Source organism: Sebastes umbrosus, chromosome 4 (assembly GCF_015220745.1).
Source record: "Sebastes umbrosus isolate fSebUmb1 chromosome 4, fSebUmb1.pri, whole genome shotgun sequence".
Lineage (NCBI taxonomy): Eukaryota > Metazoa > Chordata > Actinopteri > Perciformes > Sebastidae > Sebastes > Sebastes umbrosus.
This window is the reverse complement of record NC_051272.1, coordinates 16,166,772-16,194,402: the sequence shown is the minus strand read 5'-3', so window position 1 is coordinate 16,194,402 and position 27,631 is coordinate 16,166,772. Positions and strand designations below refer to the sequence as shown.

General features: G+C 41.5%; 1 protein-coding gene and 1 long non-coding RNA gene across 5 annotated transcripts in view; one reads left to right on the top strand and one right to left on the bottom strand.

Moving 5' to 3' along the window:
• On the bottom strand, nt 1-27,463 carry rasgrf1 (Ras protein specific guanine nucleotide releasing factor 1). Of its 2 annotated transcripts, none has more exons than XM_037768122.1 (27): nt 26,761-27,463; nt 21,934-22,040; nt 21,507-21,654; nt 19,151-19,243; nt 18,815-19,068; nt 17,322-17,401; nt 16,995-17,188; nt 14,570-14,679; nt 13,284-13,402; nt 12,544-12,710; nt 11,550-11,613; nt 11,046-11,188; nt 10,829-10,911; nt 10,481-10,729; nt 7,854-8,224; nt 7,645-7,764; nt 5,794-5,964; nt 5,497-5,603; nt 4,429-4,541; nt 4,272-4,332; nt 3,087-3,190; nt 2,909-2,993; nt 2,626-2,823; nt 2,464-2,543; nt 2,253-2,370; nt 2,080-2,148; nt 1-1,313 (listed from the first exon to the last, which is right to left on the bottom strand). In XM_037768122.1, the coding sequence occupies exons 1-27, from the start codon at nt 27,034-27,036 to the stop codon at nt 1,221-1,223; spliced, it is 3,777 nt and encodes a 1,258-aa protein (XP_037624050.1). In that variant the 5' UTR covers nt 27,037-27,463; the 3' UTR covers nt 1-1,220. The 2 variants fall into 2 exon arrangements, with proteins under 2 accessions (XP_037624050.1, XP_037624051.1); XM_037768123.1 differs by having other exon boundaries at nt 12,550-12,710; nt 26,761-27,462.
• Nucleotides 3,059-27,631, top strand: part of LOC119487333 — a 32,669-nt gene continuing 8,096 nt past the window's right edge. For 2 of the 3 annotated variants that reach the window (XR_005206690.1, XR_005206689.1), the window contains exons 1-2: nt 3,059-3,256; nt 24,263-24,379. This is a non-coding gene — a long non-coding RNA (uncharacterized LOC119487333). Of the gene's footprint in view, nt 3,257-24,262; nt 25,600-27,631 lie in introns of those variants that run through there. The other variant, XR_005206688.1, reaches the window with a different exon arrangement.

The window sequence follows — 27,631 nt, the reverse complement described above, 5'->3', positions numbered from 1 at the left end:
GTCAGCATTTGGGTTTTGAAAATATCGTGGAAACAATCTTACCAAACAAGCTGTCATTTCATGGCCAAAAACACGGATGTAAGATTCAGTAAACTTTGTTGTGTCAACTCATATTATTTTAATTTGAATGAGCTACTTAACTTGATGTTATCATCATTGGCATTGACAGGGGAATTTGTATATTTAGTTGTCTGACTGCACTCTTTGTGGGATCCTATAGCCTATTTATCTAACATTTTATATCTTTGGTTATTTGATGCAGATATGAAGCTCTGTATGCTTATGATGTGTTTTCATTTGCACATCGTATGGTTTTACAGTTTTCCACGGGTTTCTGGCAAGGATATGATTTGGGCTGTTTTTTATTGAAGTGGGCGGCTTTTAAGTTGTGATTGAGCTGGAAACTGTTAATCTGATCTGGCAACACTGGCTGTGCCTAAGTAAAGCCTCACAGAGCTGTTAGCATGGCTGCAGACTATTAGTTTTGTTGAGTATGTGAGGTAACCCTCTCATCCTCAGCACATTGAGCACTCATAAGTATTAGTAGCTTTGTTTTGCCTTTAGGTTTCATTCCATTGGGCTGGTCCACAATGACACTGTCAGTATAAAAACGGTCCCCAGTGTAAACAAAACAAACAAAAACGGTTGGGAACCTCTGACTTTAGTGAGCAGAAATGAAGAAATCCTTCTTGTTTTGGTTTGGGAAGCACAGAGATGGTTATGCTTCAGGTACCTCGCTGTCATCTCCACTGATCATTGTTCCCTATCGTCAATATATTCTCTGTGCTCTTTTACCTGATTTGATGCAGTTACATTTTTACAATGCTACATTGGTTGCAGAGAAACTCAGTCATCGATTAAACTCAAGCAAAGAGAACAACGGCCGGCAGCGCGAGTGCTCAGAAAGTGCAAAGTCAACACAGTATGAGATGATGCAAAATAATGTCATTGGTCACTGAGAAGACACCGTTGTGTGCAAGCAAAGGGACCTCTGTTATTATGCTTGAAATACCCCAAATAAATAAAAAAAACAACCTTAAAGCAGGTGGCGTCATGGCAACGGTAACAAACGAAAAATATACACTGAAAGGTGTCGACCTTAAACATCTACTGTACAGAAGAGCAAATCTTAAACATGTACAACTATACAAAAGTTGATGTGTTTGTTAACTGATGTGTAATATTAACAGAGAAAATAATGTGGAGGACCAACTTCCCCATCAGTTGGGCACTTTAGGCTCAATTCTGAGTGAGGCTTCGTACATGCTTTCTTCATCCAGAACAAAGCTGTTATCCAGTAGATACTGGGCTACCTGCAACATTTAAAAAAAGAGATATCAAGTTTAAGGAATTTTCTTTCATTGAAATTGATTTTTACACTTTTCAAACAATACAAAACAGCTAAGCAGCCAATATTGTTCATTGTCTACATTAGTAGTTCCCAACCTTTCTAGTGTGTGACCCATCATCACCAGTATCATATGTCTATAGGTTACGACCAGGTTAACTAATGAGTCATTTTACCCCCTTTGTTTTATTTTAATAACATCTTTAGAGGCCTGAAGAAGAAAATGATCTAGCAATTCACATAGGAAACAAAAAAATTCTAATTGTCATACAATCCGTCGAGTTTAACTTGCAATACTTTAGTCAGGATGTCAGGACCATCACCAAGTGTTTACAACACAAGACAGTTAACAGGAAAAAGCAGAAAAATATAGTCATGCTACACAAAATCATGTCTATTTTTCAGATTTTGTTTCTAATGTTTGCCAGTTCCCAGTGCTATTTAACAACATAACTATGTCAACGAGTGCTTGAGCAACATTTCAACGGCGACTCGACGACGATGGAGTTTGGCCATTTTGTAGCTTTGTTGCTTGTAGTGTGAACATAGCATAAGGACAGAGGGTGTCATATGTTCAGATTGTAAAGCTCCTTGAGGCAAATTTGTGTTATGTACAATATTTCTGTGATCAGCTCTTCAAAAGCACCTTGAGTTTCTCTGGACAGGTGTTTGTGAAACTAATTGAGCACTTGGCATCTGCATTCGTCACAAGCCAAAACAGTTTTGTTTACCTTTGGTTGCAGGTCAATCTTGTATGCTGTTTGCTGAAACTGTCTGATTTCTCTGATGATGTGAGAAATCTGAAAAACATGAGAAACACAATGTTACATTTTGAACATATGCACACAATTAAAACACACGTTTTCGCTGAGTCTCATATGCGACAGGACACCGAACATCTCACCATCCTCATCTTCGAGAAGTTGACCAAGCTGTCTTCGGTGTAGTTTGGCGTTCCCTCCTCAATGAAAGCCAAGTCTGTGAGGTACATCCCCAGATAGGGCACACAGGGAGGATCACAGCTGGTGGGATGAAAAACAAACACATCATCCACTTGTACCACACGCTTTGCTTTACTGATCCAGTACAAAACTATGTCCTTGAACTGAACTCACTTCTTCAAAGCCTCTCTCAGGTTTTTGAACCTCCCCTCTGATGAGACCAGCTTCTGCAGCTTGTCAATCAGTGCCTTTGTCTTGAAGAAAAGGTTATCAAGAGCACAATTAATGCACATTATAGGAAGGAAAAGCTTAAACAATACATAGGCAGATACATACCTGCTTGGAAACCTTGAGCCAGGTCTTCTTGAGGCGGAAGACGGAGCTGCGGTTGAGGGAGGAGGTGATCTCCAGCACAGCGTTGTAGTTGTGGAGACAGCGGCAGATGTCGGCTACGGCCACCCATTTCTCTATGACCACCACTCGAGTGACCACGTCCTCACAGCGCAGGATCTCTGTGGCAATAAGGTTGCTTATCTTGAAAGAAAGAGAGAAAACAAATACTCAATATTATTATTATTTGACAATCACTAAAAGTTAGAGAAGATGAGTCGGAACATACATCATTGAAGTGCTTCGTTGTTCTCATGATGTACGGCGTCTTCTCATTTTTGTCATTCTTCATCCAGCCTTGTCCAAAGAATTCCCTGTTGACAGATGAGCAAACAGAAAACACTGAATTGGTCCTTGTGTTCTTCTTGTTGCACAGACATGTACAGCTGAGATGTGACAGCACTCACTCATATTGGATGACCTTAAACACCAGGTGGTCCAGCAGAGTGAGCTGTTCGGCGATCTCCAACGCGGAGTGGCTCTCGAAGGGATCGACCTTCCCTTCTCCCATCTAGGAGAAACAAAACAACCCAAACATCATTAAAACTGGACCAGGCAACTCAGCACAAAGTGACAGGTAAGAGAAACACAGAACAGAAGTTAATGTGATGTTGGATGTTTACAACAAGTTGGATGAGAGGCCGACATATCTAAAGGCCTGTATGTCAAGCTTTCTTTAGACTGAGCAATGGTTCACTGATTTCTCTCTGGGTAGAGAAATGTACATACAAGTAGAGCTGGGCGATAATTCAATATGATAATTTATCGTCTTTCAATGGAATCGTGTTGTGATGAAATCATATATTGAGATTTCATGATATACAATTACGAGCACATACTAACTCAAGTTTCTCGGAAAATCTGATCAAACTCAGTTAAACTATTGTCTTAATGTGATTACTCTGTACATATATACTAGTACTGTTCATTTTGCACTTAAGTTCTTAATTAAATGAGAAAATACTCAGTACTTTTCATTTGTCAAGTCACACAGTAGTATACAAAAATAGACTTTACAATGCGGTTACTTCATTATTTATTGAACTACCAGAAAACATGCATATAGTTCGAGATATGAAATTACCTATATTGTGATAGAAGATTTTGGCCATATCGCCCAGCTCACAGACAAGAACTCAGAATTTCACCTCAACTGCGCAAATCTATTTTTCACTTAATGTGGATTACAGCTGAAACGACTTGTCGATTCGATTAGTCAAGCGATGGGAAATTAATTGACAACAATTTTAACAATTGTTAACTATTTCAGAAAAAAATGCCACAGACTTCCTGGTTCCAGCTTCTTGAATGGGAATATTTCCCATTTTTCTTTGATAGTAAACTGAATATATTTGGATTTTGGACTCTTGGTTGGAAAAAAAACAAAGTATCTGGAGATGCACCTTTTGCTCATTTTATAGACGAAACAATCGAGATAATGAAAATAATCAGCCCTAATGTGGATGAAGTGCTCTCCTCCATCAGCCCCACATTGTGCCTCTGGTAGACCGGTATGAATATATTTGCATTATTTAGCTTTAAAACTGCTCTACACTAAATATTTACTAACAGCAGCTACTGACTTCACTCACCAGTTGTGTCACGTCTTCAAGGGTGATCTGATTGTCACCATGGTCTTCCTGAGTCAGAGTCCTGACAGACAGTAAAAGAGAAGGTCAAGCTCTGAAGCTAATCTTTTCAAATGTTGAGTTAGCATATAATAAATTGTAACGGTACACAACAGTATACCTGATGATGTTGGCTGCAGCTTTCCTCTCCTGGGTCAGCAGCTCGGGGTCATGCATCACTTCCTCCAGGAAGGAAATAGCTTTAGTCTTCAGCTCATTGTTGATGTCAAAGTCCTGGAGAGGGGCAGACAGCACACATACATACATACATAGTATAATTAGTTTTATCACCACTTGTGATATTCTTTGCCTTTTAGATATTATTTTACAATGTCTTATATTTTTAAGCGAACCAATTCTTGCTCAGTTTTCTTCATCCGTTATTGACGACAAAAATGACTTTCAACAGTCTCCGTGCAATATACGTACATATTACCATACGTACGTATAACTAGATGGAAGATGTGCAGTTTTGAATGCAATGAAAACGGGTTTTGCTTATCACATGTTACCAAAAACAAATGTGTGATGCACAATGACACAATACTTTCAGCAGCTGTCTTTGGAATTGGACTTCCAAGACAGGAATCTTTATTTTATTTCATTTCACATTATTGTTTTTGAACTTTGGACTGACTGGATGACGGAAATCAAGTTTCATATTTACTGCTACAATAGCTGACTTACAGAATCAATGTGTCAGTATATGAATATGTAAACAAACTAGTGTTAATATTAAGACTGTGTGTTGGCAAGAATCTGGCGATACAATACGTATCATGATACAGAGGTTACGATTCAATATATTGTGAATTTTAAAATCTAATTTTAGGAAACCTGTCATAGTATAAAGAAAAAAGTTTACTTTTTTATGCAGTCAGAACAGTGGGGTCTGCATTTGCATTTATCACAGTCCCTGTAAAATCCAACATCATATCACTACTTTGAGAGGGCCCATACACTGAGAGAGCGCATCTCTTTGTAAATTATATAAATATTGACTGAGTTAATCTTTGCATGTAAACTATTAATTAAAAATCTGTAGTGTTTTTTAGAATCAGTACAGTATTACAAAACATAATATCACAATATTTTATATTTTCTTACACCCCTAATTAATATGTCAGTGTTCCAGCAGGTTATGAGCGTTGCCTACAAATGTGCCTTGAACTGTGTTGGGATGTTTTACCGGAGAGTGTTTGGACACCCAGTGCCTCAGGACATTCAGGACTCGGTTGGTCGCTGCTCGTCTGATCACAAACTCTTTGTCTCCGTTTCTCTGATCTGTTGGGAAGCCTGCAGAAAACACATCCACACATGAAGATCTCATCAATATGATACATTTTGGCAACGAAGAGCAACAAAGTTTGGAGAATCCATCAATCTAATATCAGTTGACCTTTGTAATTCTTGGCAGCCTGGTTATGTTAACCTGTAACTGAAACTGTAGTGTAGCCCTAATGGGATAGTGAATAGGTGTGTGTACCAGTACTGGCGAGGGACATCCGCCTATATTTCTCCTTGGTAGGCGTGCCCTCGTTGGCTCCAGCTGTGGCAATAGCAAAGGCGGAGGCAGCAGACAGGGCACTGCGGTTGTTATCCATCTCTCGACACGAGGACATCACCATGCCATTGTTGTAGGAAAACAGGGAGAACTCTACAGGGGAGCACAGATAAAGAGACAATAACCCTCTGGAAACTGGCAGGAGATTGATTTTGGTGGTGGTCAGTTTGAGGAGAGACACAACACATTATAAATCACTCAAAATCTACAAAAAGACTGTTGGTAAAAGATTATTTATATAACTGAATCTGAATTGACTGCAGAATGACCTGCTTCTTGTTACACAAGCGTCCACTAGGGGGCACTGCAGGCCAACACAACAGTTTCCCTCCAGACTTTCCTTTACAAGAGGCTTTGATATTCAAGATGGTTGCAGCTAAATATAGCCACCAAATATCAGCATAACAGAAGAATCAACAGATTCTCTGCAGTCTGCTATGTTTAAATCCTGGGAACATACACCAACCCTACACCATGTGAGACACTCTCTGCTTCACAATTTACTTCTATACTTCACACAATAGATTCCTTTAAAAATCTATTGTGTGATTCTGTCATAAGATTTCGAAGGCACAGAGATAATCTTGGCTCCAGTTAAACAGCCTCATTAGTGGGGGCGGGAGGGAAAACACGCTCTTGATGTAGTTGCTATGACACAAGTTTTCCCTAACACCTACTGAAGCCAAACATTGGCTTTCTCCACATGATCATAACCATCGACCAATTTAGGTCTTATATGAATCAGGCTTCACAGTGCAGGTTTTTGTTTTTGCAAAAGAAATTAATATAGCAGCAAAAAACTATTTGCTATGTAATGATATAGAGGAGTAATGTCTACCTGAGCAGAGAATGAAGTCGCTCTCCCTCTGCGTGAGTTATCAGAGCTTCTCTGTGCTTTGTTGACATTGCCGGGCCGGCAAATCGTGCGTTGTTTTAGTGCATGTGAGCGTGCCCTACTGGCTAGCTAATGGCCATCGCTCTGCACTGCACTCATACTGTGTTTAAGCTGTTTACAGACGATCAGCGGTAAAATCGCTCTGCGCTGGCTGTGCCATTGTTTACCTATGGGGAGAGCGGTGCTGTCCATCTAGGCGGAAGCGTTACCCTTGCCGTGGCACACTGCTCGAGATTTCCACCGAGCGCTGCGCTCAAAGTTAAAATTATTTCAACTTTGACCTTGTTGCCGCTTTCACCAATGAGAACGGCTGCAACTGTTGTTGTTGCCTAGAAATGACGTGAATGAGCTCTTTTTGGGGAGATATTTTATCTGCTGCTTCTGTAAGTCTCTGCGCCCTACCTCGCGGTGAGTGAACGACAAATCTCTTATCATGTGAAGACAGCTGATAAAGGCGACCTGACCGACGGCGTTGTCGCGGAAGCGTAGCACCCACCCTGCGTTTCCCCCTCAGGTTAACACTGTTAGCTCTGTCAGCACTGTTGCCGTTGTTTGCACTACACGTGCTGTTAGCACCGTTAACTGCAAGCCGCCGCTCAGCTCGCCATGTGGAAGCAATAGATATGCTCTGAATTTCGAATTAAGCTCCTTTAACATGCAAAGACCATTGCAAAGTGAGAGCTTTAATTTTTATATAAAACAATGAATCCATAACCTACAGACAGTAAAGTGTGTCCTTTTTCCAAACCTAAGAATATTTTCAGCGACAAGCTTTTTGTCTTTATGTCTGTTACTCGTTGGCAGGTGCATTGGATTGGTGGCATGTTAGTGTAGAGAGTTGTAATTATTTCACTGCTCATGTTTAGGACACAATGTACCTGAGGCGTTTTTGCCTTTGACGTTTTTCGGGGTGGTTGGTGACTTGATGGGAGAGGATTCTTGGTCCCCGTCATCACTCTGGTTTTGATCATTGTCATCTTCTTCTCGTACGGAGAGATCTGTATCATAAACACAGATCAATAAAAAATATGATTCCTGCAAATCAAAATTGGAATAATTTGCTGATGATTAGCTCTTGCTGACCCACCTTGTTTGCTCGCGGGAGTGTCCTCCACCTTATCTTTCTTGTCTTCTCCCTCATCTGGGATTTTGCTCGAGACAGGGCTGGACACATACAGCTTGTTGATGTCCAAGGTGGTCTTGCTGAATGGGGACATGGACGAGTACATGCTTGCATAGCCATTTGAGGAGCAGCTGAGGGCAGCCAGGTCAAGAGCTTTGCCCCCAGTGATGATGGGGATGTTGAGGGAGAGCTTGCGCCGGCGGTTTGGGGATGAATTCTTGGCAATGGCGAGAGGAGGCGGGGAGGAGAACTTCCTGCTGGCCCTGGGGGAGCTGGGAGGCTCTCCATACAGGAGTTTACTGTTCTGACTGCTGGCAAAGAATAACTCCAGGGACCTGCATCGAGGGAGGATATATGCATTTGAATTTAGGACATAATATTTTTCTTTGATATTTGTCTCTATGTTTTAATAGCTTAGCTAAATACACAACACCTCCTAAATAGTTTATGCAAACCGAGTCAGCCCAGCAACCAGAGGATTCTGTGCAGCCGTGTCTCGGCGTTTTAGAGCAGGATACAAGCTGCAGTGTTGCAGAAAAACCTCTCCCACTCTCTGCCACCCTCCTGGCGACCTCACGGGTTCCCATAAATAGCACAGCGAGTGATAGTGCGCATGGCCGCTGCTGACACAAGCAACCAAGTGTAGGTGTCTCACAGTGACATGACAAGCGCCACGGGAGAGCATGCTGCAGGGGCGTGGGCATGGGGAGCTCCCCGTGATCTGAACCCCACAGTGGGGCCCTCGCTCTATAGGCCTGCAGAGCGGCGAGTTAGCCCCCACTGCAACACGCCGTCAATATTTCACACTATGGATCTTTTGCAGACAAGGAGAGGAGGGGAGGGTGGGGTCCTGCAGCACCGAGGTCGGTTGCCATAGAGCGACAGAGCCCAGTTGAGACACTCCCAGGCAGGCAGAAGAGACTGGACCCAATTACTGCCTTCGACCACTGAACACACACATGAATACACACGCAAACACACACACACAGTGACACTGAAGCATCCTAGAGCCCGTCTTCCTCTACTGCTCCTTCTGCTGCTTCTCTGTGCTCACATTAACCAACAAAACAAACTCCCCAAATGCACGCACAAAGCTTCGAAGAGCACTGGACTCAACCGCTCCAATGTTACATACAGAATGTAGACACTAATACTGTCACATGTAACACACATTACAAATATCCAGACTCACATTTCACCCTCCTCACATCCATCCTACATTTAAATTCCTTGGACTTGCTGGAAACAAATTAGATAGGACATGGCCATCTATCTATCACACAACAAACAACTAATTTCACACATGGTCATCAATCATGTGGCCATTTCAAAATGTATTATTCACATGGAGGTTGATGTCAATCAGTAATATCTCCAAGTTACTGATTTATTCTTGTTTTACACTGTTTGTAAGAGCTGCTGTCGAGAAGCATGTATTGCCTTTATGTTTGAAGTGAGATTCATCAAGGGAATCTAACCTTCTTATATGTAAAAACGAACAGAAATTCATAACTTCTGGCGATAAATACAGAATTAAACGAGTTATATCACTGCAGTTAAAAGATAACTTTGGTCGTTTTCAACTTGGATCCTATTTTCCCATGTTTTTGTGTCTAAGTGACTAATGGGGACATCGATCTCTGAAATTGGTCCACTGTTGACGGAGAACGCTGCAGCCGCCAGCCGCTAAACAAGTTGTAATGTAATCATTTGGGGCAACCTGGTACTCAGTTTACATCCACTAAAAGTGCTCGTTTTTTGCCACTGACAGGCTCAGATTGTTATTATAAGAGTCTGACAATATTATGGAAAGGACCCTACAGAGATATGAAATGTTTTTCTTACCTTTCGCTTTCCGTTCAGTCATTGTGTCATGTGACTCATTGCCGGAAGAGAGAACGGCGGAAACGTGAGTGAGAGTTGGAGAGAGGAGTGCCAGGGGACACTGGTGTTGTCAGAGTTTGTTGTGTTGGAGCACAGAAAACGTAGCTTAGTGTTAGTTAAAATATTTTCTATGTCATGGCTGAATATTTAGATGATTTCAATTGCAATGTGGATGCAACGCCGGATTTCAGAAAAAGACTTCTCTGAGCGAGACACACAATAACAAACGGACCGGATCAAGCGAAAGGTAAGAAAAACTTAGGGTCCATAAAGTTGTCAGACACTTATAATAACAGTCTGAGTCTGTCAGTGGCAAAAACAAGCACTTTTAGTAGATGTAAACTGACGGTACCAGGTTGCCCCAAAGGATTACATTGCAGCTTGTTTTGCGGCTGGATGCTGCGTCGTTCTCCATCAATACTGGACCAATTTCAAATTGTTGTCCCCGTAAGTCCCTTGACACAAAATCATGGGTAACTAGCGTCCAGGTAGAAAAATACTGAAGTTATCCTCTAAACCTGTAAGCTCTTTGGCTCCTGCACTTGCCTTGCATTAATGAGAGGATGACAAAGCTTCAATGTCATCTTTATGCAACATGGTAAAGTCTTGAAGGATGCCAAACATATCAAATAAAATGTGTTTGTCTATTGTTAACGCCGTCAACAACCTTGCATCATTCAAATCCGTCCACATGTGACGTGACTCACCGAGCAGGGATGGCACTGATGGGCTTCTTGTAGATGGTGATGAGTTTGTCTAGCACCACGTCAGCGGTGGTGAACACGCGGTAGGAGTGCAGGAAGGTGTTGAGGAAGTCGATGGAGAGGAAACGGAGGTCGGTCAGCCTCTCCAGCAGGCGCTCGACGCTGGCGTAGCGGATCTGCAGCACCTTGCAGGAGTTCATCATCTTACTGAAGCGGATGTCCACATCGTCGCAGTACAGACTTGAATCTGACCTGCTCAGAAAATTAAAAGGAGGAGTGAAATTTTATATAAATTTCAGGAAAAGGCTGCAAAATATGTTTGTTTTTTTTGCTTATAAAAATAAGGCTTACTTGATCATCTGTGGCACTGTGACTTTGGAGTTGTCTTCGAAGGCGTTCATCATCAGCCCATTGCAGCGGATGTTGTCTATGCACTGTGGGACAGATGCAGTAGGAGTAAACGGAGAGGACAGAGGAAATGTTAGTGAGTTCTGTAACGTGCAGGCTTTCCGCCGACATCCTCGGCTTCTTGCCTGACTGCTGGAGACTGTGATGTGTGTTGACGTGCCTGGCTGATGTCACTGGTCCACGCAGACTTCTCCTGCCTGGAGGACGCCACCAGGATGACTGTGAATGACTGGGTGTCCTTCGGCTCCACGACAATCTTGAAGTCCAGGTGCTCCATGTCCTGGCCGCTCTTGTCTGATTTGGCTTTGAGGCGAACACAAAGACATTACTAGATGTCACTTTCTCTATAAATTCATGCACATTAACAGTAAAGACATAAAAAGGCATACATTTCAAGTGTTTATATTGTATTACTTTAACAAGAAACTACGAAAAAAAAAAGAATTTGGCTAAAAATAGGGGAATCATTTGACATTTATTTAGTCTGTATTACTTTCTAGTGACACTGCCTGCCTTTAGAGCACTTTGTCAATTATTCCAAATGTGAATTATAAAATATTAATAATTCTAAATAACACTGTAGTAATAATACATTATATACATTAGCACACATGGTACATATGATGCATATCTCTGTTGGCTGCTATATGAATAAAACACTCACACTCATCATCTGTCCCCTCAGGGTCCTCCAGAAGAGTGCAGTCTATCAGCGAGACTACTCCATTCTGGAAGAAACATACAATATACATTTAGTTTCATCACTTCAGCCTCTTTGACATTGCAGCTACCGTACATTTATACTACAGTTGAACCTTCAAGTTGGAGGTTCATCAATTGCCTGCTATATTGTGAATTTTAGAATTAAAAAGTCTCTTTATATTATCTAGTTTGCTAAATATCCTCCAAAGTGAAAATACAGATGTGATTGTGAAAAAGGCTTAGCAGCATCTGTACTGCCTATATAAATTTAAAAAATATATATATTGACAACGTTTTATACCTTTTGTATTTAAAATATTTTAACTTTTTCATTTATTTTCTGTTTTTTTATCCATTTGTCAAAGGGAGAAGAACCAAATGTAAGGTGTGATTGACTAAAATTATTTGCAAAACACACTCAACAAGTCTTCAAAAAGACACATACGATTATACACTAGTCCAAAAGTATTCGACGAGTTGGGAGTAAAGATGTGTTGTTCCTGTGAATCCCTTGTGTGTGTGAGGGCAATTTGAATCTAGTGCGGAGATGGTGGACCCCGCCACCAACAATTAAAGCTACAGAGAGATAATACTGATACTGATTTCATGAAAATATTACGGATTATAATTCTAAAATGGCTCTGATCAATATTTTTATAATAAATGACAATGACAATGTCGAGTATCCACTGCCTCCAAGTGGCTTAAAAAAGCAGTTATTGTAGGTTAAAAATGTTAAAACACCTCACAAGTCAGCCGATTAGACTGTATAGCTCCAGCGGTCATTGCCACTGATAAAAGCCACGACATCGCTAACCCTGCAGCTTTCGTCTTCTGTCAGTTAATCCGTTCAATTTAGCTCAGAGATTCAGTTTTTTTTGCAGTGCCCGTATAGGATTGTGATGTTTGAAATAAGGAGCAGCTCCACTGCTAGCTCAGCAGCACTATAGGCCCACCTTCACCTTGGTGAGATGAAGCTTCCCCCCAGAACCCCTGGTGCAGATGATTAAATGCTTGGAGAAGAGAAAGCACTGCCTCTCCCCCTCCTTCTTCAGAGACAGAGAGCCCAGTCGCCCACGGGTGATCTTGCCCTTCTCGGTCATCGGCACCTGGATGAGAGACCCTGTATGTGGGAATAAAAGAGTGTTTGCAAATAGAAGGAGGAAGGAGGAAGAGAGAGGGAGAGAGACCATATATAAGTGGAAAAGAGGAAGAGGAGCAGGCAGTGGAGAAACTGAATAACAGAGAGAGACAATATCAAATTGCTTGTCTTGCCTTCTTCTACATATGAATACATGTAGAGTCACACTAAGGATTAAATAATCTACCATTTGTGTTTTCCCTCTCCTCATCCATCAAGGCCTGTTGGGGACGTGTGACATTTACAGTCCCAGATTCATCATCAGTTTGCCTCTGAACAGTCTAATTACACTTGGAAATTAAAGACTCTCCTCACGAGGAGGAGCACACGTTCCCCAGAGAGAGAGAGAGAGAGAGAGAGAGAGAGACATGGGTCTTTTTATGGGTATTTCCCCTTAATGCAGAGCTGAAGCTGTGAGATCAGGCTGTCAGACAGGTGAGGAGGGACAGGAACCCCCCCCCCCCACACCGCCCTTCTGCCATGATTCTGCTTTTCTGTGGAAATGGAGATTTCTTTGCTTGGATCTGAAGCGCAGCACTTGAAGGCAGGCATTACCTTGTCTTACAAACGTCTGGCTGGTGTCAAGGAGAATCTCGCAGCCCTCTACGATCATGCGCTCTATTGCCAGATTTTTCCTGATGTTCTCCGTCTCGCTCACTTCGTCGTGCATGATTCTGGGGAAAAAGGACATTTAAAATCTCATTTAATATAGAGATACAGAAATGACACAAGAAACACAAGAAATCTTACTGTAAATGTTCATTTTATGACTTTATCATGTTTTTTTTTATAGTTTCAGTGTGATTGACTCAGTAAAATCTCTCTAAAAAATGTCCACTGACTGTTCATATGCCAAATTTCTGAAATTAAATAAATAATATAGAATAAAGTTAAGAAAGTTACCTGGGACAACCTTCAGTTATGTGTGCATTAACAGCTTTAGGCGAGTGCATGTCATAATTTATTTGTTGAGTCTCTCATGGCACATGTCCACAGGGGCGTTTTTTATCGAGAGTGATCGCCTCGCTTCCCCAGCATCGGACGCTTGATGGGCTGCCACTAGATACCAGACACCTGATTGGACGAACGCTTCCCCTTGTTGGCTGCTGCTCCCAGCTTTCAAACTGGAACCAACATGGCGGCTCGTTTGGACACTTTTTTCTCATGTATCACGAAAAAAGTTCACCGAAATAAGCAAAGCAGTTGCTGAATCTGTCTTTATTTTAGATCGACAACAGTTAGTTTAAAAGTTTCTCTGGAGTTTCCAGAGGCAGCGAGTCGCATTAGACGCCCGTGATTTGCATAAAGTAGCCTAGACTTCAGCTTTATGCAAATGAGGAGTGGCCAACGTGACACCCCATCTCTCCAATCGTGCTGCCACGCTACCAGAATGCATTGCATGGCTGCTTACATAGACGATGAATGGGAAGTGTGGAGAGAACGGAGGCTGTGGACATGTACCATCAGGCTACATACTGCAGATACTACTCAGGGGTTAAAAAGTACTACAATATCTGCATGTTTTTTACAGGTAAAAAACTAATAATGTACTCTATGTTTCTATATATACCTAATATTCAACTTAAAATGTTTTATGTTTTATGATTACTGTTATACCGCCATTATTACAGAAAACAGGATAACCAGTTTCATCATACTGGTAGTTTGTTTAATGAGATTAGATTTACTAGATTTATGTAAATGTATATAAATGCAGGGCATTTTTTGGATGAACAACATGACTTTATTGTGTCTGAAACCAAACCTTTATGTCGTGTAAAGTGATGTCACTCTTGAGAAACCATGCGACTCTTGTCTTCAACTTTATTATATGAAAGTACCTGGAAAGCTCCTCCAGCTTAGATTTGGCGTAGTCCAGACTGGTTCTCTCTACATGTTCGTGGGGTGTGTGGGCCAGAAGTTCGTGGAGCGTAAGAATGTAGCGGGGAATCTACAGAGACAAAATGGACATCAACAGGGGAGTCAGACTCAAATATAAACACTTGCATGCATGCATAAATGTAGCAACAACAACAACACAAAGATGCACACACAGGAATATACACGTGCCAAACGTGCACGTACACTAATGAGAAGTAGATCAGTGGAGAGCACAATCTACACTCATCAGCAAAATTTATTATCAACACAGCACAGCCTGCAGTAGGCCCCAGCAGAGTGGACTGTCGGCAAACTGCGTGTCTCGCCAGAAAGGAGCTGTTATTAAAGACTGAGCTCCAAAAACACAACCGCCTTTTTATAGACATGAAAAACACTACAGGGATATTCTGAGCAAAAGCAGATAAATGCCTGCTGTTCCTGTTCACGATCAGCGATGCTACAATATGGGACATCGCTCAGAGAGACAATGATCGCTCAGGAAGGAGGCGGGTCTATGAAGCCAAGTCCTGACTGAGCCATGACGGCCAGAATGGAGGCCAGAACACATGACTGAAAATATTGCTTTGGTTAAAGTGGAAATTAGTCAAATCTGGTTTATTTAATCCTATGTGGTATTTTAGGCAAAACTCACTGGCACTACCATTCGTATTCCAAATTACATCCACTACTGTGTTTGTAACTACAACAAAAACGTTACTAAGTTGTGCGGCAGGGGTCTACAGAGCCTGTGCGCTCATCTTTCATCTTCAACTTAGCCTTATAGAACGACTAAAACAGTGCTACTCAAGGTTATGCACTGCAAGTTAATTGCAATTAGGGAAATACGTTTATGATATGCTTTGAAGGCAATAAATAAACGCTGAAAATTACCATTAAGGTACTCTAATAGCGATGGAATAGAGGTTAAAGTCACTGACACACCAAGCCGGCAGTCGGCTTAGTTCTTTTTCGGCGTGTCCCGCACTGTCGGCTCTAGTGTGCCCGGGCCAGAGTTTTTTCCGGCAGATTCAGCATGTTGAATCGGCGGTGGAGCTCGACGGTGAGAGAAATCACTCTGATTGGCTGTTGAGTCAGTGCACGAGAAGAGAAACGGATGTGAGGAAAGCAAGCCAACGAGTAAAAAACTCTTTTCATTTTTCGTCTTCATGTCGTCTGATCATTCCAACACACGGATATTTGCACAAGGAAATTGCCATCTGGAATGAAGCTAAGTGGGGAGGGAGAGTGGTCTAAAAATGGTCGGCAAACGGCGCTTTGTTTCATGTACGTATCAAAACAACGGCTTGTATATCCGCAGTCCTCGGTCTTCCGATTTCCCTTTTTGAATGACGAATACAGACTACAGCCGCCTGCTAGTGTGGAGAGTTATTTCCTCTAATGCAGCGCAGAACATACGTGCTAACTGGTCTTCTGCTGTAGTCTTTGCAGTGTGTTCAAATGCAACTTGTTGGCCAAGACACAGGCAATGTGAGGCGACGCAACAGTCGGCTTTCATCGCCGCAAGTTCTTTGATGTCAGCTTGGTGTGTCTGGGCCTTAAGATGTGTCCCATTTTAGGATATTCGCCGGGTAAGACAAGTTTACAGCAGATCATAACTTAATGTACTGTATAAATTCAATGTTTACAAGCATTAAAATACCATGAGTGTGGGTTGCAAATTGGACAAAAATATTTTTTTAGTTAAAAGTGACAAGATGCATTAGAAGAGAGGAGGATAAAGTATATGTGTTCGTGTCGTGGTCCACCGCATCACCCTGTCGGGGTTTATTTCACAACAATGACCCGCTAGCTGTACATTATCCCGCTTATTACAAGGCCTCCAGAGTCCGATATCAGAACTGCACCCATAGCAACGGTCTGTTAGACATAACAATGGTCTGCTATAAAGAAATAACAGACTGTAGAACGCAGTGAAATGAAAAAGCTGTGTAATAAATCTAGTGACCACATACATTACAGGTACACTATATAAAGAATATTCTAAGAATTGGACTTGTAGACGAATAAGACCTGTCATTCATTTTGGGAGCGATAGCAGATTCCAGTTATAAGTTTTGCATTTTGCCTTCACAGACGGTGCCTTTTAAAAGACATCCAGCTTTGAATAACCAGAAAACAAAGCGGCCAACTGCTTTACCGACAGCTACAACTGGGTTTCATTGGCATAGCTATAGCCAGCTAGTACTAAGATGGTGAATTATACGGCCCAAAGGTAACATTTCTATATGGAGAGGAGAACTTGGCCCAGAATGGCTGCGAGAGCTCAGAATTAACGACAAAATCTGGCTCCAGGCTGCAGCTTCGCAGCAAACAAATGGCTCTGGCTTTATTTCTTGTGTATATCAGCGAGACAAATGAGCTCACCTGGAACATGGGGTAGGTGAGGAAGGTCTCCAGAGTCCTCTCCTCGCAGTCGGGCTTGGCCTCGTACTGCTTCAGCAGCTTGTCAAAGTCTCGGTTCTGCTTGCAGTGAGCCAGGATCTGCAGGCTGTACTGGTGGTTCCTCACAAACTCCTGGTAGATGTTCAGCATTGGCAGCAGGATGTCAAACAGGTCGGCTAGAGAGAGAGATCAATACCAAGATACTGTAGCAATGACAATAACAATACTGAAGGCTTCTTCTAATCATAGTTCACACTCTGAACGCGCTTCACAATGATGATCACATTATGAAAATGAAACGTTTCTTACCCAGAACTAATGTTGGCCAGCTCGCTATTCTGGCTTTTAGACCCTGGTAAAATATCTGATGTAGAAACATGATAGTTTCACTGGAAAAAAAAGAAAGAAAAAATGATTATCTTCTCAAACAATTACAGAGTTTGTGTTCATAATGATGCCAACATCCAGTGACGTTGTGGTAAAGGAAAGCCCTAACGCCGGCAGGTAGTGTGTACGAGAGCATGGGTGTGCAGGTTTTGAGCATGAACGTGCTTGGATGAGTGTGTGGGTGGATTTTGAATAGACCAATGAGGGTGCATGCAGATTGCTGTCTTCATTGTACTGTCTGTGTGTCCGGCAAAGATTTGTCTGAAGGGACACAAAACTCAAATCTGGAGCCTTGAACCTAAAATAAGAGAATCTTAGTCTGTCTAGATGATACAATAGACAGCATACAGCTTGCTGACATCTTGTGTAATGTCAGTGAGAAATTTATATTGAGGTTGAAATAGAGTACACGTCACTAAGTCTTATAACCTTTAAAGGTGCTGAATGCGAAATCCGGATCATTTCCAGTGCCTCTGCACAACACATTGTCACTCCCAACTCGTCAAATACCGCCGCCTTTTTATTTCAAGTTTGTGCATGTGAGCGTGCCCAACTGGTTAGCTCAAAGCCGCTGCTCTGCACTGCTCTCATACGCCGGTTACAGTTGATAATGTTGTCCCTACCGACTGCGCCATTGCGGAAGTACCCGACCTCCAAGGTTTGGTTGACATTAACTTCACTGACAGGAAGTTAGGTTTAGGCAACACAACCACTTACTCACTTAGATTTAGGAAATGGTCGCGGTTGACGTTAACTTCACTGACGTAAGACTCATGTGAGTGCAGAGCGCAGTGCAGAGTGGCAGCTGTGAGCTAGCCAGTGGGGCACGCTCACATGCACAGAAATACACTAAAAGGCAAGCACGGCCAGCCCGACTATATCAACAAAGTGAGGAGAAGCTCGGACTACAACACACTCAGAGGGAGAGTGACTTCATTCTCTGCTCAGGTAGACATTACTCCTCTATATCTTTGCATAGCAAATAGTTGTTTGCTGCTATATCAATGCTCTCGATATCATATAGAGAACCATTATATGTTGATTTTTTTACTGTAAGAGTAGACATGCAAGTAACACATTGTATGTATCCTTGCGGTAATATGTATTGAATGCAATTCCTTCCTCATAAAACATTTGCGAAGCTGATTTGATAAGTATTTTTCAATCTGCATATTTCACATCCATTTTGCTAGCTAGCAGTCTTCCTCTTTTCTTGCCTTTTGTTCGTGCGTGGTTACGTTTCTTGACCAATTACTGCCACCAATCGGTGATCAGTGGAACTGCTTATGTGCACGAGAAATAAACAAATTAGTTTTCTGCTCCATAGCGCTACTAGTGTTAAAAAGGTACCTTTTAAGATGACAACATTCTGTAAGGCAATAATGTAAGACCTCTGTGGGACAAGAGGATCCAACCTGTTGAGGAATATGCTGCTGACATCATCGTGGGTGATGGGCGGTTTCTTGGAGCTGGCTGCCATGCGCAGCGGCCTCAGGAAGTTGTTCACCAGGATGTGAAGCTGCTGGACGTACTCGGCCTCCGAGTCCAACATGCTGAACACCACCTGGTTCCTCTTCCTCATGCTCTCCGCGTGTGGCGAGCGGATGTAATCCTGGATGATTGTCTTCCACTTCCTCCTGCAGATCCAGCCTCGCAGGAAGCTTTGGACCTGAGGTTTTAAAGGGTGTAGTCAGTTTCCATGCAGCATCTTAAGATACTCTAAAAATTTAACGACAGATTTAAATCTTTACTTTTTTGATTTTCTTGATTTCTGAATCGTCATCGGTTGGGGTGGCTGCAGGGCTGTTGTGAATCTTCTCGTTGTCTTTGAGCAGCCCGGAGATCTGCCACAGGAAAGAGCAATCATTCCCACTCACACACTTCTCACTTACTGTACCAGCATGTAAACAAAGCGACTGAGTCAACAGGACAGGACCTGTGAGCACTGTCAACACTGAGACATTAGCCTGACTAAACTAGCTGTGTTCACTTGGCTGGTACCTCTGCTTCAATATTTATTTACATTGGTCATTTAAATGCAACATGTACCAAACTGTCCTGCATATTTACGAGAGGTAAACAGGCTGCTGACCAAAACAAAACCCAAAAAACGACTGGAGCTCCCGTGAACTGTTTGAAGCTAAGTGTCTCCATTTACTTTGTAGACGAGACGAGAGAGTTAATTGTCATTGCATTTCATAGAAGAGATGCAATATAAAGCCGTGTTCATGCATATTCAGCACATAATTTGATTTCAAGCATCACATTTGCACATTAAAGTAAAATGACTATTTGATCTGAAGAATACAGCCGGGGACGCAGCCCTATTGGAGGCATTGTTTCTGAGAGGAGATGCAAAGTGGAGCGTGGTTGGCCCCGAACACGTCTCTCTCTCTGTGACGGAGCAGTGTTTCCATTTCAGTCCTCTCGCACTACTTCATACACATATGAGACAAACATAACAATAATGAGCAGCATAATCCATCATTTCCCCACTGGTTCAGCTGGTATTTGTTGTGCTGGCAGGATGAGGAGAGAGGACGGGACGCAGACACATTTTGGATAGGAACGAGTGTGCGATTCAAGAAGAAGTGGTAATATAGTATTATTGTGCCAGTTCAGGACGTCTATTTACGGCAGGTCTGACTGATATTGTGTGTGGCTGCCACACATTTGTCTATAGATGGAAAATCCTGTTGGTTATTATGGTTTTGTCAGAGAGTACAACATCCTGAATATTTTAACAGTAAAATGTCCACCATCAGACGTCTAAAATAGCTCAGACAGATACTCCTGAGTAGGGCTACTATCTGTATCTGTTTATCTTACAAATATATGTGTATTTGGATCTATACCCTGGTGTTAAATTGTTTTCTACTACCACTAATACTTCTCATACGAACAAAATATGCAAAATAACATAATATCTTATCCATTAAATCATTTTTAATAAATAAAAGCTATGTTTGTTAATTGTCAATTGTCCAGATGGAAATTAATAGTCCTTGTTGAAACAGAACAGGAGGGGGGAAAAACAAAGGCCACAATGCAAGATTTTTCTTTATATTTTTCTATATAATTGGGAGATAATAAAGTTGATCTGAAGCATCTTCGATAAAACAGCTATTGATAAAAATCTGAAAGGCTTTCTCGGCCCATTAGCCTGCACGTTTGAGAGAGTCCCTATCTTCAACTCAAGTCGCTCAATGCAAGGTGTCAGGCTTCAATATCGGACCATGAGGTAAAAATGTAACCATCAGTCAAGCTTCATCTTGAACTGCTCAATAAATCTGATGAAGACTGATGAGAAGTAATTGAGGATGAACCTCAATGATGTGTGTTTTTAGCCTGTAGCCTACTTGTTTACATTTGGGCAAACCTTCACGAGAAAAAGCACCCGATTTGACTGTTATCAGGCCATTAAATGAGCGTTATCGGTCACTATAAGCACCATAGCTGTGGGTCATTTGGGGCCTACTGCGCCTACTATGTTGTAAAAGTGAAAGCGAACATGTAAGACTGAATGAAACGAAATGTTTTGAACACAAACAAAAAGGCTTCTTTAGGATAAGGAAACAAAAACAGTTAAGTCTTCTCCTGTCATAATTACTGTGGTCGCTAGAGGTTGCTGCTGTGTTCTTTTTTCCCTTCTTTTAGTGATCTACCATGTGAATCAATGATAAAACCTAATATTAGGTAGAGTAGGCCCTATAATGACCCATATCTATGGAGCCTTTTAACAACCGATGACGCCAATTTAATGGCCTTATGTGAGTTTGTCTATTAGCAGTTCCTGTTCATACTGTACAGACACAAATCACCTGGATTACTTTGATAATGAAGAAAAATTATGACAATGAGCCAAGATCTGAAGTTATAAGGAGCGCCTTTTTTATGATCGGAGATCCTGACACCCCTGTAAAGAGTGATTTCAGCTGATTGTAGCAAGGTGTGTTTAGATGTATGACTCTGAGAAGAGAGACAGGGGGATTGAATATTACTGCAAAATCTGTACTTTGTTCGTATCTGTTCAAATCCAAATAATGTACTTGTATTTGTTTACGTTCCTCCTTCTCCTCAGCGTAAAGGCATCACAGTGAGTATTACCTCTGACTTAAGCCTTTCAATCTCTATTTCCCCATCTTCTATCTGTTGTCGAAGTTGCTTAGCAACTGTTTTCTCCGTCTCCACAATCTGAAGCAGATGAAGATACTTCTGCATGAGAGTCTCATGCTCGTTGGCCAAGTTTCTGTAACTGTAACACACACACACACACACACACACACACACACACACGGTTGCAGCTTGAGTAATGAATTTCACATCAGTGTGTGTGTAGTTTCATCTCACATCAAAGCAATCAGGTTTTTCTTGTGAACAAAGCATTTTTCTGTCATTCCTCATATTTTAACCCCGCTTATGAAACCATGGCAACATCCCCTACAGACCGAGCAGTCAGAGATGACTTACCCTCCACTGACTAATTCAACGTCTAATTGCCGTGTCTGCACATTTCACTGATGTGTGCCTTTACCTGGCGTGTGATATTGCCGCCACCCATTCATCGCAGTCCTTTACATCTTCTGTGCGTAACTCCAGCGCCTTTTGGTTTTCATGGGTGAAGCTGACGGTGAAATAGTACTGAAACAAACAAGAGGGGGAGGGGGAGGAAACAACAGGACTATCATTAACCTGACATGTTTTATGTTCTACACAGAAAGGAGCATTCATTATTGCATACCTTCTAGATAAATCTATTATATAGCGGCTTAACTGAAGCTTCTCCACCGCTTCTGTGTCTGTGTTTGTTCCACTGCCTCGCTGCCGCCAACATCAAGCGGGTGATTTAAAACCACACAGGGCCTGGGGAAGCCACATCTTCCTCGCCCACCAGTGCAATTGATGGAGCACAGTGAGGGAAGCCTCCCCCAGCTCGGTTCCTGGGATGTCTCTGGTTCCCAGGAGGAAATGCCATAAGACATGGAGGATGGAGCCACGGCCAATTACATAACTGAGCGATATCTGTTTCCTAGCAACTGAAGCTCAACTGAAAATAAGGTCTAAATTAGGCCTATTATTATTATTATTATTATTATTATTATTATCAGCATTTTAATTATTCTATTTATTAAGTAATTTACTAAGGTTTCATAGATTAAGCATGGGTCACTAATAGGGTCAAATTTGGGGTATTCAAATTGTAAAACATCTATATTATTTCCTCATATAAGGAGCCATTCTGCTTATTTTACATTTGCTAATAAATACTGTAACATTTTGCTGATAATAATTAAAGCTGCAGTGCGTAGAATTGGATCAAATATAATTAAAAAAAAGTTAATTTTATAAAAAACTATATCCTGACAGTAGTGCATTTGAAAAAAATCATGTGCCTCTGTGTCCTCTGGTGCTCCTAATGCTATCTGCAAGATTTCACAGACAAAAAAAAACAACCAATCAGAGCCGAGCTGGAGCCTGCCGTCTCTGAGCAGCTGTCAATCACTCACACACTCTGATCAAACGGTCAAACTATGCAGCGCTGATTAAATATGAATTAATATTATGTTACTGTAATACCTGTTTCTCACCTCAAATGTTTTCAGAAACATCTTGTAGTGTACTGTTTAGCTGTAAAATGAGAAAGTGTGCTCCGGCTGGTGGGCGGTGCTTGGTATTTCCTCAACAGATCTCAACATGTCTGCCGGGTCACAAACTTTCTCATTTTACAGCTAAACAGTACACTACAAGATGTTTCTGAAAACATTTGAGGCAAGAAATAGGCATCAGCGCTGCCTAGTTTGACCATTTGATCGGAGTTCGCAAGTGATTGACAGCTGCCTCCGTTGAATGAACAGCCAATAGGAACTTTCTCTCTCTGAAATGACCTGTGATTGGCTAAAGTCTCACAGGCTAGATGTTTTAAAGCCTGGAAACAGAGCTATGAGGAGGTGCAGAAGTCTAGTTTTCTCTCAGAGCACTTGAATTACAATATGCTGAAAGGTTATTATGGGATTTTTGCCCAATGATGCCAAAAACTTTCTGCCTACTGAAGATTTAAGAAAATGTTTTATACAAAACCTTGTTTTTGCTATTTTTATAGGACTCAACACTTCTGCTGTCACTGGTTAAATGACACAACGGTCTAACTATTTGTAAAAATATAAAAAGAGCAAACATGCCTTTACTTCAAATATAGTGATGTTTGCAAAGTGTGTACGTTTGGGTAAGTTTTACCCAAGAAAGTGTCCAAGCGGCTGCTAAAAATAGCTTATATCTTACAAATAGTGAAAATGATTTTCTCATAGGAAAGAATAATACATCACTTGCATTTATAAATGTAATTATCCTTTAATTACCTCCCGCAAGGAAGTTATGTTTTTGGTTTTGTTTGGTTTATCTGTTTGTCAGCATTTATTACGGATTATGGAAAAAGCTACTGACCTGATTTTCATGAAACTTAGCTGAAGGGTGAAGCATGGGCCAAGGAAGAACCCAATACATTTTGGAGCAGATCCGAATCCTACACAAATTATTTTTCACTTTTGTTAACATTGCTTTCTGGATGTTCTTAAATGTAGTTCTTGGGTTTGTTTTTTCTCAGTTTTCTTTTCTTTTACTACTATTTATGCTTGCTTAGTTTTCGAGTATATACAGGTAGATATTTTTTGTGTTATGTGTTCTTTGTTTTTTTGTTTGTTTTATTTTGCTTTTAATGCCATTTTTTAAATTTGTTGAAATAGGGGAGGACTTTATATCCAAATAATTGTTCAGATAAATAAATCTAAACTAGAAAGTGAGCCATGATAAAACGATACCACAACTCCCATAAGTGAAATGTCATCTTTCCTGTTGGACTGTTCCAGGCGTGCTGAGGGAGACCAGACTCTAATCTTTGGCCTGCAGATGTTCAACAGGCGCCTATCAACCTGCGACTGATCATTATTCATGGTTGACTGCTCTTCCATCTTCACATTCATTAGGTATTCATCCTACCGTCAAAGAAAAATCTATTTCTGGCAGAGAGGCATGCATGTTGTTGTAGTTTTCCCTCATGATCTCTGTGAGAGCGCGGTGAGTGTCTGGTGTGAGGCGATGTTAAGCACACTGTCTGCTTCCTGCTTTATGTTTACGGCTGAGTCATGCACCTTTTAAAAATCATTACTGATCTTAACAGAGATATATGAGATTGATACGGCATTGATCATATGCTGTAGATCCTTGGGTAGTATTTGCTCTTAAATCTATGATCTTTTTGTTATGGGGGCAACACGCACTTGTCAGTCTTGCTGTGCTGTGGATAAATAATTAACTAGACATAATTCTTTTGTCTTGTATAATTGATTCTGATTGACACACAGCTCAGTTTTATTGCAGCAATAGTGTAAAAGGATTTTCCTGAATCACATAATGAGATCTATACAGTAGTTTATGCCCTGGAGATCTATACGTGTTGCATCCACTTTCATTTTAATGAGGGGCTTTAGTTTGGATGTCAGCCTTCTCCACACCAACACAATCATACTTAGTCAGATCTTTTGATTTACAGTGCACCAAATCAACCACCTCTTGCTCCCGTAGCTTCTTGCATTATTTGTCGAAGTGCTTCTGTTCCCCCAGTGTGAGCGAGCTGTGTTTTCTATAAATGGACGCTGACCCCTCCGAAGTACTGCAAGGAACAAATTTAGCCCAGATAGCGCTCACATTAATAGGAGAGATGCGACACACACTACTTCTCTCCTCTCTCTCTCTCTCCGTTACCCCGCCTCTTCCAACTGCATCATTCTTTAGGATGCAAATAAGGGTTGCCATAGAAACCTCGGGCTCAAACGCATTATCATTTTCACACTAACTGCATTTGAGGATAAATATAATGTAGGGATTATGGTGGATTGCTAAAACGTTTGCACAGAATCCAGGTGGGGACGGGAGATAGAGAGGTGATATCTTCTTTACTCTTATTTATCCTTGTAAAAGGATGTTTGTTTGTTTACAATGAGAGGCAACTCTTCAATCACATTCATTGTTTGTGCTCCTCTCGGCTGCTTTCACTCTCTGCAAACAGGATTCACAGAACACAAAGCGTCTCTCGAGTTGATCATAAATCCAGTCCATCTATTGATCAGGCTTTTCTCAGTGTGTTCACATTCACATTTATGAGGAAACCGCACTGCTGATGAAAATAAAAAACAACCCCAAATCCTTTCATGGAGGTTTTTTTTTTTTTTTTGTGTGGCATTAAAGCAAACTGTGAGAGCAGCAACATTAGCCAGTGTGTTGCATTCTGCTTTGTCAGCACAAAGGCAGCTGTTCACAGGAAGAGCCTCATGGACTCACTTTGGACTGCAGCCCTGCCGACAGAGTCAGGCACAGAGCCTGGAGAGAGGAGAGCCCAGTGGCAGCGAAGCATTATGTTCCTCCACTTGTTTATACAACAACAACAATGTCAACAACCTTTCTGCTGCTCACGTTTTGCTGAGTTAAGAAGCATGCTAGAGGAGATCTTTTAAGATGGAGTGGATAAATCAATCCTGCTGGATGTTAAAACACCGTAACAATGTGTGATAGTCTTCATTAAAGATACCACTAATAAGAAGCAGTAAAACAATTTCCATCTATAATGCAAAAAAAAAAATTCCAGACTTCATTCAGGTCATCTAGATCAGAGCTGACTGATCACTGGCACCCTGCTGTGTCTTCAGCTTTACAGCTGTAATTCCATCATTTCACCACAAGATGGAAACCTTGAGACAACAACTTTTTTTTTTTTTTTTTTTTGCATGTTTTATTGGAGGGAGCATTAGGTATATCACTCTCCGCCCTAAAACGTCAAAAAAAAAAAAAAAGATGATGACTGAGAGTCAAAAGCAAAATATGTGACCCAACCAAGATGCAAAATGCATCACCCTGATAAGAAAAAAACACCCATTTGCATTTTCATGCACCACTGAAAACTCTCCCAGCACCAATAAAACAACAAAAAAGGATCAAGCTCCTCAAGCTTTGCTGCAACCTAAAGCAAAAAAAAAAAAAAAACACTGCATAGCCCAGTGCCAGGGCTGCTGTAATATCATTAGGTGTTAATATTGTTACCTCATCATTAATGCCATGCATGGATTACATAACGTGCAATACAGCAATCTGGAACCTCGTGCTATTATTCTGCTGCGCATGGATTTGAGGTCATCATGCGATTGGATGAAAATACGCATAAGAAACAAGAGACTAAAATAGTTCACATGCAGGCGTTTTGCAGGAAAATGTTTAACACGAAGCCTGAAAAACAATAAAGCAGAGAGAGAGGGTGCAGAGAGAGGCTGTGTGTATGTATGTGTGTGTGTGTGTGTGTGTGTGCTCTCCATACCTGCTTTTCCAAGCCCTCCTTGGCTGACTGTGAAGGTTTTGGTGAAGGCGCCCTGTCGCATATGCATCCCTCCAACAGGTATAATCCCGAGGGTCGAGAGCTGGACTCGTTCTCGAAATAAAAGAGCATATTCTGTAACAAAGCGAACCACTTTGTGTGCCATTTCGTGTTGTCTGAGCTCTTCTTGCTCAAGCAGCTTCGCCTCGTACCATCCTTTTTCGCCAAAAGCCCCAGGTAGGTGACATGACCATCATTAAGTCGTATTCCCTTCTGCATTTTGAGGAGGAGACGAGGAGACTTCTTCTTCTTCTTCAGCTTTTTGCGCACTGTCGTTTTTTACATCCTTCTGAAGAAAAAATCAAAATCAAAGAAAGACAAGACTTGTCTGCAGCAGCAGCAGCAGCAGGCTCGTCCACTGCATTCACCGTTGCGTTGGCATTTAAGTCAAAGAAGAAGAGGAAGGAAACGAGCAGCACAAGTCCAGCATCCTTAAAATCTTTTGTCATATACTCCCAACGCTTTAGAGGTCCACATTATCCGATAGAAAAGACAGAAAGGTGGGGAAAAAAAGAGTCTAAACAACGCAAGATGAGAGGGAAAAGGGGGGGTTTCTGGGTTCGTCCCTTTTCTCTCATGAAATCTCCAGAAAGCAGTAGAGGCTTGGTGCTTGGTGTTGGTGCTGAGCTAGGCAGAGCTGGGTGAAGTCACATGACGCATTGCTTGGGAAGGCAGATTTCAGGACCTTGGACAGGGACGTTTTCAACAAGATGTTTCACTTTCAAGCCTCTCCAGTATCAAGTATAGCTGCACTGTAAACAATTGCTGTTAATTTACAGCAGGATTTCAACAGTATTAACCTGTTATTGCTAAA